The 17,703-nt window shown below is 34.1% G+C and overlaps 2 protein-coding genes across 4 annotated transcripts; one reads left to right on the forward strand and one right to left on the reverse strand.

Moving 5' to 3' along the window:
* Positions 1-354: 354 nt before the first annotated feature.
* On the forward strand, positions 355-7,910 carry LOC139989721 (sialin). Of its 2 annotated transcripts, none has more exons than XM_072008236.1 (9): positions 355-754; positions 2,618-2,823; positions 2,946-3,167; positions 3,675-3,759; positions 3,900-4,066; positions 5,086-5,235; positions 5,693-5,825; positions 5,950-6,203; positions 6,759-7,910. In XM_072008236.1, the coding sequence occupies exons 1-9, from the start codon at positions 688-690 to the stop codon at positions 7,050-7,052; spliced, it is 1,578 nt and encodes a 525-aa protein (XP_071864337.1). In that variant the 5' UTR covers positions 355-687; the 3' UTR covers positions 7,053-7,910. The 2 variants fall into 2 exon arrangements, with proteins under 2 accessions (XP_071864337.1, XP_071864336.1); XM_072008235.1 differs by lacking the exon at positions 355-754 and adding an exon at positions 1,032-1,567.
* Positions 7,911-8,870: 960 nt separating this feature from the next.
* LOC139989870 (uncharacterized) lies at positions 8,871-15,704 on the reverse strand. 2 transcript variants are annotated; one of them, XM_072008547.1, is made up of 4 exons: positions 15,659-15,704; positions 14,611-14,814; positions 12,093-13,921; positions 8,871-11,664 (listed from the first exon to the last, which is right to left on the reverse strand). In XM_072008547.1, exons 1-3 carry the CDS (start codon positions 15,674-15,676, stop codon positions 12,095-12,097), a joined length of 2,049 nt encoding a protein of 682 aa, XP_071864648.1. In that variant the 5' UTR covers positions 15,677-15,704; the 3' UTR covers positions 8,871-11,664; positions 12,093-12,094. The 2 variants fall into 2 exon arrangements, with proteins under 2 accessions (XP_071864648.1, XP_071864647.1); XM_072008546.1 differs by having other exon boundaries at positions 12,093-14,056.
* Between the last annotated feature and the right edge of the window lie 1,999 nt (positions 15,705-17,703).

Here is a 17,703-nt window from a genome sequence, read left to right on the forward strand (position 1 = left end):
ATAACCAAAAGATAATACACATGATAATATCTAAGGGATGAAACAAATTTATTCTTTTGGTCTCATACTGTTACTATTGTAGTATTCATAAAACTACGAAATTGCATAAAAATCAGCAGTCTACTAATAAGAAGAAAAAAAAATTAACACTAGTATATTTCAACGATGATATTGAAACTATAGCACTTTTCTTAATTTCACAAGCAAATCGTTCAATCCAAAAATAAGATCGTAGCAACAATGGTATTGCTTGGATGTGTTATCATGAAAAACAAAACAATCAGAAATTCCAGTGTTATTTAATATTTCGCAGACTCCTGATAAAGCAAACGAAATCTGGTGTTTGGAATCAGTCTGTTATCATGTATGAAATACGTATGTGATATCGTTTTGTGGCACGGTCGGCAAAATATCACGAGGCAGGCCTCAAACGGTGTTTCAAGGCTGCCCTGGCATAGGTACTTATTGTATCAAGTCTCGTTAACGGAGATGTTCATTCACTCGTACTCCCAGATGGCCAGTATAGTTCGTGCAACTCGCGACTATCCGATTGACCCCGTATCACCGTGCAAAGAGGTGTCAGTGAAAAATTGGCGTGCTTCACCATAAAATGTGTTTAAGTCTGTATCATTTAAGTCTGTGTCGCGTAATGAAAACTCCAGCTGTACATCGATACGTGTGATAAGTATGGCAGCGCTCGTTCGTCTTAAACGTGGAAGCGTTCAGTTGAGACATGCGGCGCTGGAAATGAAAGGTGAGAGAAAATTCTTCTTCCACGTGGATATTTTTATTTATTCGTTTCGCGCCTGAATGATTCGATCGGTAATTCTACGCCTCGATAAATTGCAAATTACTGTAACAAATCACTATCCAACTAAACGATAAATATATTTGTTATGGGGTAGAACTGATGTTACATTTGAATGTATTAAGCGTCTACCTTATAAAGATACTAAAAGACAATATCGGTAAATACGTAATTAAGTTGCATACAAGTAGTAAAACCGATATAAACACTGTATTGTATAATCTACAATCTACAGATTGGTTTTGTAAAATTTTGGTAATTGCCACTCATTACCTATCTAATTGAGATTTAGAAACTTATCAGTATGTATCACAGATGATAGGATGAATAACACGATAGCTTATCAACCGTAGTACAATTGTTATTATATAATTAATTCCCCTTCCTTGCTCAATGTATATACCCAGAATTTCCTACTCCACCTTAAAACTACTTTGTACGCGAAAGCAAACATACCATAAAGTAAATCATGTAAGGAGTAGATGAAGATGGGAAATGAATAAAAATTTTCTTATCGCCAAGTTATTTTAAATATCATTATTTGTGCTACGTTTAGAGGAAACCAAAGTCGAGGTCTCTTATACTGCGCGGGGATAGGAAAGAGATAATAGGAGTAGAAGGAATGATAAAAGTAGTATGCACTCGTTCATTTTGCTCCTTTCGAGTTTTGTGAAATGGCAGACTTCGTCAAAAGAGGTAGCGTGCAACTGGTGAAACAAAGCAGTGTTCAAATAAAACAGGCCGCAAAAGAAGTTCGAGGTTCGTTCAACTAAATATGAAACAAGCAACATATTTTTAGTAAATCAAACAAGTATAATAAAATAAGCAGGCGATTGAGAGTACCTTGCGTTATTATTTTGTGCAGTTACATTGTGTTTCTATTTCGTGCAGTTACGTAGCATTACTATTTCGTGCAATTACGTTGCATTACTATCTTGTGCAGTTACATCGCACGTGATACCTTTCTTTAGTAGTAATGAACGTTGTTTAACATAACACAATAAGTTTAAAACATTTGTTACTACAGAAATAAATGTTTTGATATCCAATTTGATCGGTAAATAACATAACACATTGGAGCAGGAGAAGATTAAATGTTTATTATACCTTTTTATTTCGTTCATTAAGTTCATTATATACAAAGTGTCTGGAGATCCATTTAATCACAACATAGTCAAGTGCATGCGTACTCGGAGGAAATTCAAAGTCGATTTTCTCAAAAACAAAGCATCCAATGAAAAAAATTTACTGCATATTTTCGACTTATTTTCTCATGTAAAATGACCCCCTTCAATTATGCCATCAATACCGGGACATTATATAACATCTTATATGGGTATATGGTTTTATTATAACATCTTCAAGATATTTGTGACCAATATTGGTAAATTTATATCGACATATCGTAATATAAGCAACTGGGATATTTCCTTAACTTCGAATTAAAGGTAGAAACTACGAAATCTATTGTTTAATCATCTTATCAAAATCAAACAATATTCTATTAAAGATGATGTATAGTGTCGCCGATAATGTATGTATACAATGCACATAAGAATTGCTTGCCCATTGTCGCCTGATATTACGATAACAAAAAGTTCATTTAAACTTGCATTTGATATAGTTGAAATAAATGTCGATCTTTCAACAAATCAAATCTGTATATAATATCTATCGAGCAGAACTTTATATAAATATCTGTAAATATAATACTTTTGGATAATTGCTAATGTTTATTCTATACATAGAATGGATGAAATATTAATGTTATTGTTTAATATTTATGTTAATAATTATATTAATAATTAGCGGCTGTACGAGCGCGACACGTCGTTGCTGCGCTCGTTGCAGTAGGATTTGCACTTTGTGGTTCAGTGGAAGTGAGTTCTTCGGTCGCATTGCTCGCCAATCAGAAAGACAATCATGCCATCATCGACACATCGTGGCATTGTGAGATGCTGGTCAACATCAGTAGTCGTAATCGTACCGAAGACTTTGAAGTTATACTTATGGAGGTAAATACGACATGATATTAAAAATGTATATGCTCTGAATGTTTCTGAAATCTCCCAAACGAATATTGTAAGTAAATTACGAAAATTTGTGCATTCATAGGAAACTGTAATAATATTTTTAGTTACCACCGGAAGAACGTGCAGAATCTATAATGAGGGAAGCGTTCCTATGGGGTCAAGTGGCTGGTCCAATTTTAGGTGGGTGTTTAGTATGGGGGAGATCAGGCCCATCTATGGTGTTTTCGCGTGCAGTTCTTAGTGCTTGTCTGGCATCTTTATTGGTACCAGCTGCATGGAGGGGTCCGTCTCACGTAGCACTTCGTCTCTTTCAGGGATTATGCACAGTAAGAATTAAATACCATAGTACATATTACTTCAAGGAGCACGATAAAATTATGAATAGTCAATTTTAGAAAAATATGTTTTGAAATTTCATTAAAACCTTCTTGCTTTACCATGTATTCGATTCGTTTATGATTGATAGAAGTAGAATCTTTGAACTCCAGTAATTAGGAATTACAGAATTTTATAAATTCTTTATATATTGTTAAAATTATCTGTATAACGTTAATTATTCTATTTCTATATACAAATTTTATTAACTAACTAAATTCTCCGTAAAGATTGATAACAATATCGTATCATTTTGGAAATAGTTAAATATTTTATGAAAGGAATATTAACATTCAATACTTTCCTTCCTTCTGCTGTTCTCAGTATTTTCTAAATAATTACGTAGCATTAATACGATAATTTTAATGTTATATATCTGGAAAATACAAGCATCACTGATGAAACAATGATATTATTCAATACGTCATAGAAATTATTACATCATTCCTCATTTATAGGGGGCAACTATGCCTGCTGCTCACATGCTTGCTATGACCTGGTTTAAGAGCACTCACAGAAGTTGGTACTTCAGTTGCTACGCTGGTAAATTTTTAGTTGCAAATCTTAATACAAAATAAATTTTTGATGTTGTACTATCAATATGTGAATATAATTTGATTAAAAATATTAATGAAAAATGAAGAAAGAATGATTAAGAAATGTAATAATAAATTATTTAACAGCGGTCAGCGTTGGATACTGTCTCACAGGATGGTTAGGTACAGCTGTTGTTCGATGGCTTGGCCGAGATTCACTTTGTTATGGTCTCGTTTGCATTGCTCTGTGTTGGTACTTCGCTTTTGGTCGGTTTGTCAAAGATACGCCGAAATCTTATCAGCACGATACAAATGTAAGATCATTCTCGCTTTTAAAAAATTTTAATAACTAAAATTCATTTATTCTAGATTAATAATATAAGCTGCACAATTTTCTCTTTCTATCTATAATCATCTGCATTTGGAATGATATTTGATCTTATACTCACCAAGCTTCATTTGAAAACTCGTAATTTTTATTAAATTGTTTCATATTTTTATAACCAATAGCATATCTGTATTTCTAACATAATACATATTAGTATTACATGAAATTTTAATATAGAACTGTCTTGTGTGCTAAAATTGAAAGAATGAAATGGCATAAATTTTTAATCCCCCTTGATATGAGACCGCAAAGAGATAAAATTCTTGTTTGATTAATAACATTTGGGGTTTCTTCCTATATCAAATTCTTTTTTATCATCGTTATTGTATAACCTAATGTGCATGAAATTTCTTCCACTGGTTTTGGCAATCCTTTATTCAGGTCATTATTACGACACGAACCATACAGAGAAAGGCTAATGTTCTATGAATTATGCGATATTACAATGGTGCAATCGCAATACTATTGTTTTAAAAGATTAATGAGGCGTCACATAAAGTTAATTATTTCCGTGCTAAATATTGAATATACCGCATCGTTATTTTTATGAGTCTTCTTACTGTCAAAACTCGCTTAACAGCAAGTACAAATGATTTCAGTTTTATTAATATAATTAACATGATTATCCTGTTTTATCAAAGAGATAAAAGTGTGTGTGTGTTTCACGTTTCTATTTATAACAAATTATTTATAAGAAATTTATACAGGAACAGATATTCTTTGCTTTTGTAATTTAATTTCCAACAAGAAATGTTTAAAGTTTGGATAATAAGAAATTGATTCTACATATAGACATATAGATTCTATATACAATCAGTTGTTTATATAAAAACTGGTTCCAGATTATAGAATGTTATTGAATTGTAATTAAATCATTTAATAGCGAAGTAGTAACGAAAATGAAAAATGATAACGGACTAAAATATAAAATTAATAATAAAATAGGCTGCTGTGATTCCATGGGGAAAATTACTACGATCAGTTCCCGTTTGGGCATCTGCTGTAGCAACGATGGGAAATCAATGGGGTGATGCAACGCTTGCCCTTGGTATGACAAAGTATCTAAAACTTATTTATGGATTCTCAACAGCTAATGTAAGTATTCCATCTTATATTTATTAATCTTATATAAATTATCTATCTTATATTATATATAATTATACTTGGTAATGAGTTAAATATTTTGATTTTTGTATTTTAGTTCATTGCTTTTTCCATCAACCCTGATATACTTTCTTGTAACTTTCATTTTATTGTATCAAGAAGAAGTATAAAATTTTTTAACACGATTATGAACAATAAAAATTTTTCTTTTTTCCAATAAATCCTTTGATTTATTTATTTATTTAGACACATAACGTCTATTGATCATAGTAAATCAATAAATGTATAATTGATAACATATGTTGAATAACATTATAACATTGTAACACTATGATTGAATAGCATTTTAAAATTTGAGGTACATGTTAGAAACCGTATGAAGATTATAAAAAATATAAGTATAAAGATTAATCTTTGGAAACTTTTAATTAGCTTTCAATGGTTTCAGGATTCTGTTCTAACAACGTTACCACACATTGGTCATTTCATGGCTGCGTTAACATGCGGTCTTCTTGTAGATCACGTTCGCGAATCAAAAATAGTTTCGACAACCACAGCTAGAAAGTTGGTCGTATATACTGGTATGTATCTTATTAAAAAGAAAAGTTTATGGCGATATTTTTTAATTCTATCAAATTGTGTTCTTTATCCTATCAAGAAGGAGATCTATTAAATGGAGTAACTTAATTTGTAATTTGATTACAGCTCATTTTATTCCCGCTGCCCTACTTTTTGTCGCTGGTTACGCCGGTTGTCAAGCATTAGGAGCAGCTTGGTTAGGTATAGCCGCTCTTCTTGTCTCTGGAACTGCACCAGCAGGTGCTTTAGCAGCTATAGCAGACCTTGCACCTGTAGAATCTCCAGCTTGCGCAGCGGCTGCGTGTGCATTGTGCTCGACTCTAGGCGCAGCAGGGCTGTTGGCTGCCAATTACTTTGTCACTCAGGCCCTTCATGGCTCTGCAAGTTTTATTTTTTGTTTTAATCTCTGCTAGAAAAGATATATATTATTCCATTTAAAAAAAAAGCATCAATCATTTAAATTTCGATTTTTCTATCGCATCTTAATAAAGTAATTTCATGTGTCTTTCGATGAAATAGCGTACGTTTGTCTTAAGGCATTTTTACAATTATTATAAATTAGAATAAATATAACACACCCAAGTAGATATTTCAATTTAATGTAACATTTCTGCAGACACCTTATTTTCTATTTTAACGCCAGTGTCTTGTCATAAGTATAAACGTTTAACGATATCTCTAACAATAAGAGGAACATCACAGGAAACATTAGGTCTTTCACATTCGTTCGTGAAATCGTACTAATAATTTTAACGATCTCCGAATTCTAATTTCCTCATACTTCTTTATGACTTATTAACTATCACTTAGAAAATACCCAACAATTAAAACTCTGTTACACTTCACTTTCTTTCAAATATAAATCAATAATAGTTGACCACTTACTGGCATATTTTACAGTTCTCCTATAACGAACAACAAAATTTCAATTTCAGATCGCTGGTTCGTGGCGGCTGGTCTTCGGTGTCGCTTCCGTCGTTCTGTTAACAACTGCTGCGGTTTTCTTAGCACTTGGAAAAGGCGTGCCACAACCGTGGATTCCTTCTGTAGCTCGGCCGCGAAGTCACGATGCAATTTACGAGCAAGACGCCTTGGAACTTGATTACGAGGATGTTGCTGTGCAGACCGAGCCTTTCAGTCCTTATCCACTTGAGGAGGACACCGAAAGCGCGAAAAACGTGCCTCGTTCTGCCTCAGTCCACTCGAAAGTTTCCCAGTCATCTAGTTAATTCGTTAACCAGGTCATTTCTTAACCTTTGAACAGCGAATGTTTCAAGAGTACGGCTGGTCTCTTTGGTTTTGAATCAAAGCTCTGATATGAACACCATGGAAGAGAACATTTTATATAGAGATTAGATGTTATTATTTCTCCGAACTACCTTTTTATCGGTACCGAGGTCTGTGACATAATTTATTCGTCTGAAAGTATACGGCATTTTTTATTATAACTTGTTACAACGGATACATAAAACAGTATTTATAGTATGACTTTTACAAATGTATTTGCGACATTTTGTATATTTTGTACTGTATTTTGTATCGTTGCTAGATTGATACGTACAGCGGGTAAAAATGACCCAGTATTTGCCAGGCGAAGATTAACCTCTATAATTATAGAACCAAAAGATAACAGAGATAAATTACAATTTCAGTTTGGACAGTTTCAGTCCTTGCAAGTGTGAGCATGGTCTAACTGTTTCTTAAGAGAAATGATACAGTGTATTAGGAGACCTATAAGTAGAAAAGTTATGCCGATTACAATGATGTTTTATAATTTGGATTTATAACTAATTAGGAAAATTATGCCGGTTGGCATGCTATGTTCACGGTCATGTATGCAGAATTTGATATTTATTTAGTATTTTTAAGTGTTTTACGTCCGTACCTAAGGACTTTTCTTGATTAAATCTTCTAAACTTGTACAGAATGTTGAACAACTATTAGTAATTTTAAAATAAATGTTACTAAGAATTGTATATAGCATGTAAACAAGTTGTATATTTTTTAAGTTACTTGGAATTATACATTAATGTTATTAAGATTTGTAACGTTTGATTAAATAGGAATATAATTTACCGTTAAAGACATTTCAATTGTAAATTATTTTATTGGGAAAATATTGTATACTATGTTCCTTTTTATTTTATAGTCGTTACTGTGTGTTCTTGTATCTTCATTCATATTTAAGATGATGATCTTAATGATCTTATTAACGTTGTCCTAACGTTAAAGTTTTTAGTAGAAACAATTTTGATTTATTTTTACGAATAATAATTAACGTTTTCAAGATAAATCACATTGTTAATTCATTAAGTTTCTCTATTGTTAAAATAGGTTTTGTAGATGTATTTGTGTGCACGTGACACACAATTTGATAATAAGTCACTTAAGAGTATTACATTAAATTCAATATTTTAAAAATGTTTGTTCTTAATTTATTTAACAAATCGTAAACAACTTGGCATTACTTTATCGATTACTTTGATATTTTTAAAAATTCATATATTAATTTTTTATCATAACATGATATTTAGTTGTTCAATACAAATTACAAAATCTTATGGATCTTAGAAAGAAACTTAATAGAAAACAAATTTCAGATATCATATTTCCACAATGCTTTAATATTGAACAAATCACACAATTCACAGATGTCCTCTCAATTTGACTTTTCGTATCTGTGATTCGTTTTTACATTACTGTGATAAGTTCCAGTATGTACGTAAAGCGTCAAAAGTAAAATCCTTCGCAGAATATGGCTCGTACACTCTCTCCTGATATTTTATTACACGATTGTTAGCTGAACTCGAGGACTTATCAAGATCGTATCTGATCCCTGCGAATTCTCCTTTCTTCTTCTTTGTCCCGTATTCCTTTGCTGATCGTGCAGACATCTGTGTATCTTATATACATGCATGACAAGACAATGAACTACCCTATCTATTGCAACTTTCCATCACCAGTGAAGAGGAAAGTCGATGAAAGGAACGGTCGTTCTAATTAGACGGTTTTAAGAAACGAGCTGTTCCTACGTGATCTGTGTTAAACCGTACACGCGCTATTGGCACTGTTCACAGGATACCGGAAGTTGCAGCTTACAAAGCATAGGAACACCGTCCAATTGGCGAATATTTCTGTCTCTTAACGACAACCTTTCACGTGTGCATCCGGTTGCCACGCCGCAGAAAAATCGAAAGGTTGCCTGTAGCCGCATGAAAAAAAATTCTTTCCTCTATTACACACTGCTAAACTATCCGTTTCCGTTCTATTTCTGAATAAATGGCCCGTTATTGTAATCATAGCTGTAACAATTTTACGATATTTGCCGAATGCTCGCGAACGTTCGAGAGTGATGAAGTGAAACTTTTCCGAGTTCATGCATGAGTACGTTTGTTAAGAATATCTCTGCAACGAAGAAAGTCTTTGGCGCATATGTGTTCGTGCTTTTCAATGCCAAAGTAATGTTTGTTAATAAGTCGAAAGTTGCTTCTAATCGTAATGTGTTATTATTGTTTTAATAAAAGTATTAAAAGTGGTAGTTGTAGAAATTGAATTGAAACGTCAATAACACTTTTAAACATAGTAAATGAAATTATATGTATGGCCATAACTGGAAATTACATTTTTGTCTTAAACGAGAAAGTGTTGTTAAAGAGAAGGCATGTTTGAAGAGTAAAGGAAAGACTCATGAAATGTTCAGTTTTAGTAATTTTATGGTAATTACAAAATTCTTCATCTTTTAAATCTAATTATTGGTTTATCTCGATATCTAATTTCATATCTAGTATTCATCTCAGAAACGATACAATTCATCAACGTATTTCCCTACTAAAGTATTAAAAATTTTGCTTATTATTAATTTGATTTTTAGTATGCATTGTAAGAATATTAATAATTTTATTAAGTATTTTATTTAATTTCTAACCGCTTTTTAAATACCGTTGTTTTTCTGCAAATAATTGCGATAAAATGACGATTTCACTCGTTTTAAAAGATTCACCTGTTTACAAATATTTGTAATAAAAATCATCGTTATATAAAATTAAAGAACCCCTTTCCAATTTTCATATTATGTCACAATTTACCACACGATATTCCTTTTAGAAGATTGAACTTTTGCTGCCACTCTTACCCTAAACGGAGATCATTTCATCAACTTCTAGAGAGGAATTTTTTCCATACACTGAAACATTCCCGGAACTGTAACATGTCTCCATCAGGAGATTTGGTAAGAAGCAAGAGAGTACAGAGTACGTGGAAACTACGTGTAAAATCCCATGATGTACACCCCCGTCGTGTGGCCATCGTACCAGCAATGCGACCGTCTAACAAATACTAGTTCTCGTATCCGACAGCAAAGTGTCGCAATCCGTGATGCTAATTACCAACAGGTAGACACGTTATTATTCTTTCCTGGTGCGCTGGCTCTCAGAGGCTTGTGAAATGAATTCTCACACCATTCCATCTACCATCTAACTCGTTTTATTTCGATACGTATATTACACTAGCTTTGTATAACATTATATTTACAATACGAAGGCTAAAGGATGATACTGTTTGGTGATTCCTGTACGTTCAATATTATGGTCAATATTGTTAAAATGAATTCTAATATCGAGGAGAATGTTCATTATTTTGATTTATCAATATTGAAAAATAATAATTAAAATATAATAATTTAATGTTATTGTATCTTAATAGATCATTTTATGTTTTATAAGTACTATTCTAGTTCATATAGTAGTATGTACAAGTATTAAAATTTATTGAATTTATATATTTTGAAGCGTTATTGGTCACTGAATCATTGATAACTTAAATTTTTAAGTAAAAAACATGCACCATGAGTTTCACATCTACCATGATTTTCTTCAATTAGTATTACTTTCAAGCAAACATGGAACTAGTATTGTTATTTACATTTGTTTATTCGCGTATTCCTCGCTTATCCGTAGATAGACTTCGAAACTACAATACAATTTTTTAATGAAATTAAAGAAGAGCATTGTAGACGATAATCAAAAATGATAATTTGAAAAAAAGCAAAGCAACGAACTTCCAGGAGATAAATCAAAAGCTAGAATATTTTCCTTGTCTAAATAAAAGGGAAAACTTCTTAAATATCATACACGATATCGAATATAAATTTGTTAACGTTACTAATAAACTCCCAAAATCTTGTAATTTATATCTAATAAATTCACACTCACAGTGATATCGAACGTACGCAATCACCATTGAGCTAAATTAGAATACTTCCTGCTCAGTGCTCTGCTGGTAATGCTACCTGTTCGTCTTTGGAAGGTCTATGCTATAATTCAACGTGACACATAGGGTGAAATGTAGTGAGTATAATGCAAGTACATGCAAGATCAACGTAATCGTCGAGTGTATCGGGCTGACCATATATACGTTCGTCTAATTGCATTAGTGTCGAGGCGACTTAAAAGTAGCGACGATCCGACTCGAAAGGAAATGAGCGTTGCGAGATAGTTGAAAGTTGTCGTGCGGAAAATCATTGGACGAACACACGTGGGACATTTCCCTTTCCGAGAAGTCGATTCGTTTCGCTGACGATTCCAGTTTGTTCCGTGAAAACTGTGTCGCCAGTATTGTGCCTATCGACGTTGTTTTTCCTTTATTCTCACGCTCTTTTGTACAGAGCTCTTCATTAAAGAAAACGATGATCTCCCACCCAGTTCTATCGCAGCTATTGTAATTAAGACTGTAACCACTCTTGCTTCAAAATTATTGACTGTTCATTCGAGAAAGGAAGATTAATTGGCGAGGAAGTGGTAACCTTGCAACTTGTCACGCTTCTCCTATTGAATCGGAACGGGTCTGAAATATAATTTCATAAAAAGAACATAAATAGAGTACTAGCAATAAGTTTGAGAACGAATCGAGTATGTAGAAAGTTCTACAGAATTCTTTAACACTATTTCTCTTGTACCATACGTGTATTATAAATTTAAACTTCTTTTGATTTTATCTCTACTATTACCATTAGACTGTGGATTTTTGATACATTCGTGGGAAATCTAAGAATATACAGAAGATAAAGTAATGTGCAAAAATGCATAAAACATTCAAGATAGTATACTGATTGTAATATTTAGTAGACGAAACAGATGTCTGCATAGGTTCCGTTTCTTCAAATGCGTTCATAAAAATACAAATTTACATTATATCCGCAGCCTAATTATCGTTCCATCGCGTGAAAGAAATAAACTCTATCAAACTTTAGAAAGTTATCAAAAGTATCTAACCGTTACATTTTCTTCTTCATCGCCTCTTTCTCTTCCTCATCTTCGTCAGTGATGATCTGTACACTCCTAACTGGTCCAGTCTTTCTGTATCTCGAAGCTGGCGTCGTGGTCGTCATAACCGGAGAAGAAACCATGGGAGGTCTTTCGGCGTTAATTGCCAGCTGCAACATCCTTAACAGCAAAGCTTCTCTGATAGGAGCAGGCAATATTTCCTCTCCGTCATCAGCCACTTCTTGCGTGTAGAACTTTTGCCTATAGACCCTCTTTGTGTATCTTCCATCGCTGTAATCCTCGTACTGTTGAGGTTGATAAACAGGATTCAAAGCTCTGGTATACACAGGCCGTCTTACAGGCACACGATCTCCATATTGAAGAGGAATTTGCTGATCATAACCGATATCCGGTCGTGGCGCAGTAGATTGATAGCCTGGCTGATAAGAAGGATACGGCTGTTGATCGTACAAGGCGTCTTCTAGGTAGCTTTTCGGATAAGAAAGAGCTTGGACACCGTACTGACTGACGAGCAATCTTCTTAACAGTAATTGGAAGTCGCGTCTGCTTAAAGGTGTATTAATTGGATTTGGAGGTTCTGGAGGTAAAGCGATGGTACTGCCTCTGTAAGAATATTCAGGAGTCGTTTGGTACTCTCTTTCGTCCATTGCGTGAGTGATCGCTGGCGCAACGGGTCTCAAAACGGGCCTGGGTCTTGGTTCAGGTTCTTGAAAGATTACAGGCCGTGGAAAAGGTCTTGGACGCATGTATCCTGGCGCCATAGCGATTCTCGGCTCTTCCTCTTGCTCTGGAAGAGGATTCTCCGTCAGGTAGTGAATATTTGCATCCGTGGTTGTCGAGTAAAGCGGCTGTTGGCTCGGCAGAGGGCGTAATAAAATCCTGTTGATAGAAAGTGGTCTGTAAGCGGGGTCTTCTTCGATGTTCTGTTGAGAAGGAACTAGGATTCTTCCTCCTGGTAGTTCACGTAGAAACTGTTCAGGCTGTTGTCTAACAAATATAGGTTCGGTACTTTGTCGCAGATATTCGCGGTTTTCAGGCACTCGCGTTGGACCTCGAATCAAAACCGGTTGAGGCTGAGTACGTTCCTCTTGAGGCGCCTTCGTCTCAGCTTCGTAAACTCTGGTATTATCGTATTTTACGTTTACGTTTTCGAACCTCGATGGCGCAAGGTTCTCCCGATTAACGTAGACTTTTGGTCTTTCGATTCGATTAGGTGAAACGCGTTGCAGAACCCTTGGTGGCGTGGTTGTGGTGAACAAAGGTCTAGTCGTAGACAAAGATCCGCCATAAACGTCGGAATGGTCGTCGCTACTGCCTTCTACGATCGGGCTAGGTTTCGTAGTCTCTTCTTGCAACTGTCTTCTTAGATTATTTCCACTAGCTACTTTACCATCGTCTTCCTTTTCTACGAAATCGTCAGAGATTGGTCGAAGATTTTGCTCGATCGGTCGTTTGGCAAAAATGATTTTTCTATATGTGGAAGTCTTGTCCTCCGTACTTGGTCGATTTATCTGCGAATCTTCGTCCTCTGTGATTTCTTCTTCTATTACCAATGGCCTTTGTTGGCCATTGATCACAAAACGCGGTCTACTTTTTCCGGTTCCTTTTAAATAATGGCCAAATATAGTCTTCGGTTGTTCCGTAGTGGTTGTGGTTGTAGTTGTTGAAGTCGTCGTTGTTTTCCTATTTCGCGGTATCGACTGAACCACCGATGATTTTGTGGACGCCTCGGTAGACGAAGGATAAACGACGCTTGGCTTCTTGGTTGTAGTGGTGCGATTTATACGCGGAATGCTCTGTACGACGGACACGTGTTCCTGCAATGGCGACACGGTGGTTGCTTTAAATCCTGTTCCATTAGAAGAAGAGTACGACACCCTTTTTATTTCGCCGTCCGCGTCGACGAAACCGAACGTACCCTTGATGTTGCCTAGAACGTCACGACTCTCGACCTGACAATAATTTCTTGCGTTCAGAAAAATTACCGTTGATTGAAGTTTTTTTTTGGAAATATTTCACAAGTAAAAGTTAAAAAGAATTTTCGAATATCATATTATATTATTTGATTTTTTTATATTTATTCTATTATAATTAGATTTCTCCCTTTTTTTTAATATCATAATATAATATAAAATAATTTAGCATTACTTCCGATTATCAATGTACGTCATGCATTTTCAAGTTTTCTATTCAATACATCTAACCTACTCTATTTACTGCATTACCAATTTTTTAAGAGAATTCTATAAATAAAGTATTCAAATTATTCAAAGAAACTATATTCTTTACGTTCGGCAATTAGAAAATAAATGCTATTCGTATTGAAAATTTAACGATATATAATAATTTGCTTGTGTAAACGCTATATCTTTTTTCCAGTGAAGTACTTAAGATACGGGACGCGTAACATACAACGATAAATTGTTTGTACAAGTATTAAGAACGCAGAACGCCCATTACATGCCTTTCGCATTAAACGGTGCAATAGCTATTACATACATCTTACCTTGAAGGATCCGTCACCCGCTTCGTAACCATACGTGTAAGAACCGTCTTCATTCACTTTTCTGATTTGTTTCAAGATCGCTACCTGCTGATCGTGATGTGTCTCAGATGTTTGCTGATCCGTGACGTTCGAGCAGCCTGCGGTAGCCAGACAGAAAATTGCCATCAGAAATGGCGTCATCTTAGCGGCAGGAGGTGATGATCTCTACAGGCAGAGAGTTAAAGATGATTAATTAATTGAATATTTTATATTAACGTATTCACTATTAACTTATTTCAAATCGAAACGCATACTGTTACGTGTGAGAAATAAATATATTCTGATATTACAAAATATTAAAAATTGGCAATTTATTAGAAGCATTAGATTACTTATGCATAAGTATAATTAAAGAGTTCTAATTGTTTTAATCACGGCGGCAGGTATTGTCTCAATTACTTGTGCAATCTTTAATGCGTCATTATAATCCGAGATTTCATGGAATTTTTAAATTTCTAAAGCAGACTGCGGATGTTTATGCATTTGTAAAACAATGAAAAATGTAAAAATACACAGATTGTATATAAGATACAAAAATATATAAAATATCTACCAAAGAACAAATTTTTATTCAGCTCCCATCTTTTTAGTTATGTTCATAAATTTGCATAAAAGTAATTGTAAATTTGTCTAACCATCTGCAGTCTAGTAATTCAGGATAAATGAAAATGAAATCATAAAGTCGCGAAGTTGAACTAGATAAACAAAGAATTCACACCAGAACACTTTTCACTGAATGCAAACGCTATAAATGAGATTTATTTAAAGAGATGTCACTTGCGACGAACTATGAAAACTATGCACTAGATAGTGAAACGATGCACTGCGATATTCACAATCACCGAGAATCCACAATGAATAATATATCCAGGGTTTCGCATCGTAATTAAATTTCGCTGCTTTGTAATTAGCGTTGGTAATTGTTCGATAATAATCAATCGATAGCCCGATATAGTGAACACGTTGCCACACTGATCGGCAAGTCGTGAATGTTTCGAGGAGTAAGTACCTTGTAACTGGAAACCATGTTACCGCAGATGCGGTGAACGTTCTTAATATCGTGTGGGGTGCCGACTGCCGTTATATATAGAGTGGCACAGTATACAACCACCACCCTTTTCACCATGGACTGCTCTCTAGCGACGTATTCAACCTTGATGACCCCTAAACGTTTGTTACGGAAAGGTGTAATATTGAATAACACGCGCTAATCGAGCATTCTTGACTTCGGAATTGGAAATTGCGTAACTTTCATTCACTTGGCATTGGGCTTTTACTTTTATATGTAACGCTATTTAATAGCACAGATTAAGAACTGGAAATTCAATCTCTTCAGGATCGAGCTTTTCTGATTACAAAGAAAATTATTTCTTTATTAATTATTGATAATAAAAACACACTTTTAGGATGTTCTTGCAAAAAAGACATAACGATCGGTAAGGCTAATTTTACTACGGATGTTGGTAAAATACGATAAGAACAATAGGAATTTGTAAATTTAATTTTAGTATTAAATATAGAGTTACAATTAACATAAAATTAGAAATAACATTCTAGTGATCTTAAAATCTACTTTTTGCTTTAAAAAATATTTCAACGCCAAATTACATTTTACGATTTACAATTTATTATCTACATTTTAATTTCCCATGTTTTACATTCAATTGACTTGTGGACAGAGTTTATATTTGTTCACACAGTTTAAATCTATTTTCTCCGTGCCTTCCACTTCTCTATACTCTTTCACTTTGTAAACTAACTTCCAATATCTCGTAATAATAAATAATTGTAAATCATTATAAATGTTTCTACAACAATGGCTTATACGTTTTCAGACGCAATTACGTTCATCGTACATAACTCCACCTAAACTTCTCTATTGCTCACCTTGTAAAACTACATCATTCATAAAATCTACAAATATTAATAATATTTCAGTGAATCTTCTTCTTTATCATACATCTCAAATTATTTTACAACTGAGGTACCTTTTGGATAAAGGAACCCGTGAAACAGAGTTTCAGTTCTAATTTTTCAATATTAGCTACATTCGAATTGATAATTATAATGGTTCTTAACTATTTACATAAAAAATGCACTTAACATCTATATATTATTTATCATAGACCTATAACTTTTTTTTTTAAGAAAGTTCTTCAATTATAAAATCAAACGAAATACGTTTAAATGAGATATTAAAATATCTGATTGGAAAATAAAAACTAAAAATTAGAAAAAGGACCAAACAACGCTATATCTCAATTGATACTTATAGTGGCTCTCGAGGGACTTGCTTCTTTTGATATTTACAAAGTAAATAAAAAATTCACGATAATTCTACTGATTTTCTACTAATTCGATCACTTAACTAAAAAACACATTATACGCCTTATTCAGGAATCTCTTTCTATATTAATTATACGCAATGTAACAGAAATTTTCTTAGGAAACAATAAATCTTCGAAGAAAAAGAAGAATGAAACAAAAACTCGTAGGTTCGTGTCGATCACGATGAAAGTGCGCGTAAACCGTCAACGAGAAAGAGCGGAAGTTTCCTAGCAGGTGGTGGTACAGAGACGAAAAGGAAACGGCGACGACAGAATAGAACGCGAAGAACTTTTGGAATCGCGGGGACATGAGTGAAAGCCACGTGGGAGTTCGCGGCCAAGCAAGAACAGCAGTAGACTGTAAAATCTGTAACAATAGTTCCCATAGTGTGCAACACTCGTATTGTGGTATTCGAATTCTATTCTAGACACTCCCACAGGACAATTATTACATCATGCAATTTCCTCCAAGTTTCGTACAGAGTCTCTTTTCTTTTTTGATGCCACCTTGATATGCCACATCGTGGACCTATCGGTTGTATATCTCCATCTTGGCCCCTTGTTGTTCAGTCTCTCGCAGATTGTCATTGTATTTTCCCCGTCGTAGTTCCGAGTCATTGTTATTCGGAATTTTAAGATAGTTGCATTGCCCAACTTCGCATTTGCGATTCTGATGTCTGTAAGTACACATATTAACGCGTAATGTACTGTTACTTGCAAAAATATT

This window comes from Bombus fervidus, chromosome 8 (assembly GCF_041682495.2).
Source record: "Bombus fervidus isolate BK054 chromosome 8, iyBomFerv1, whole genome shotgun sequence".
Taxonomy (NCBI): domain Eukaryota; kingdom Metazoa; phylum Arthropoda; class Insecta; order Hymenoptera; family Apidae; genus Bombus; species Bombus fervidus.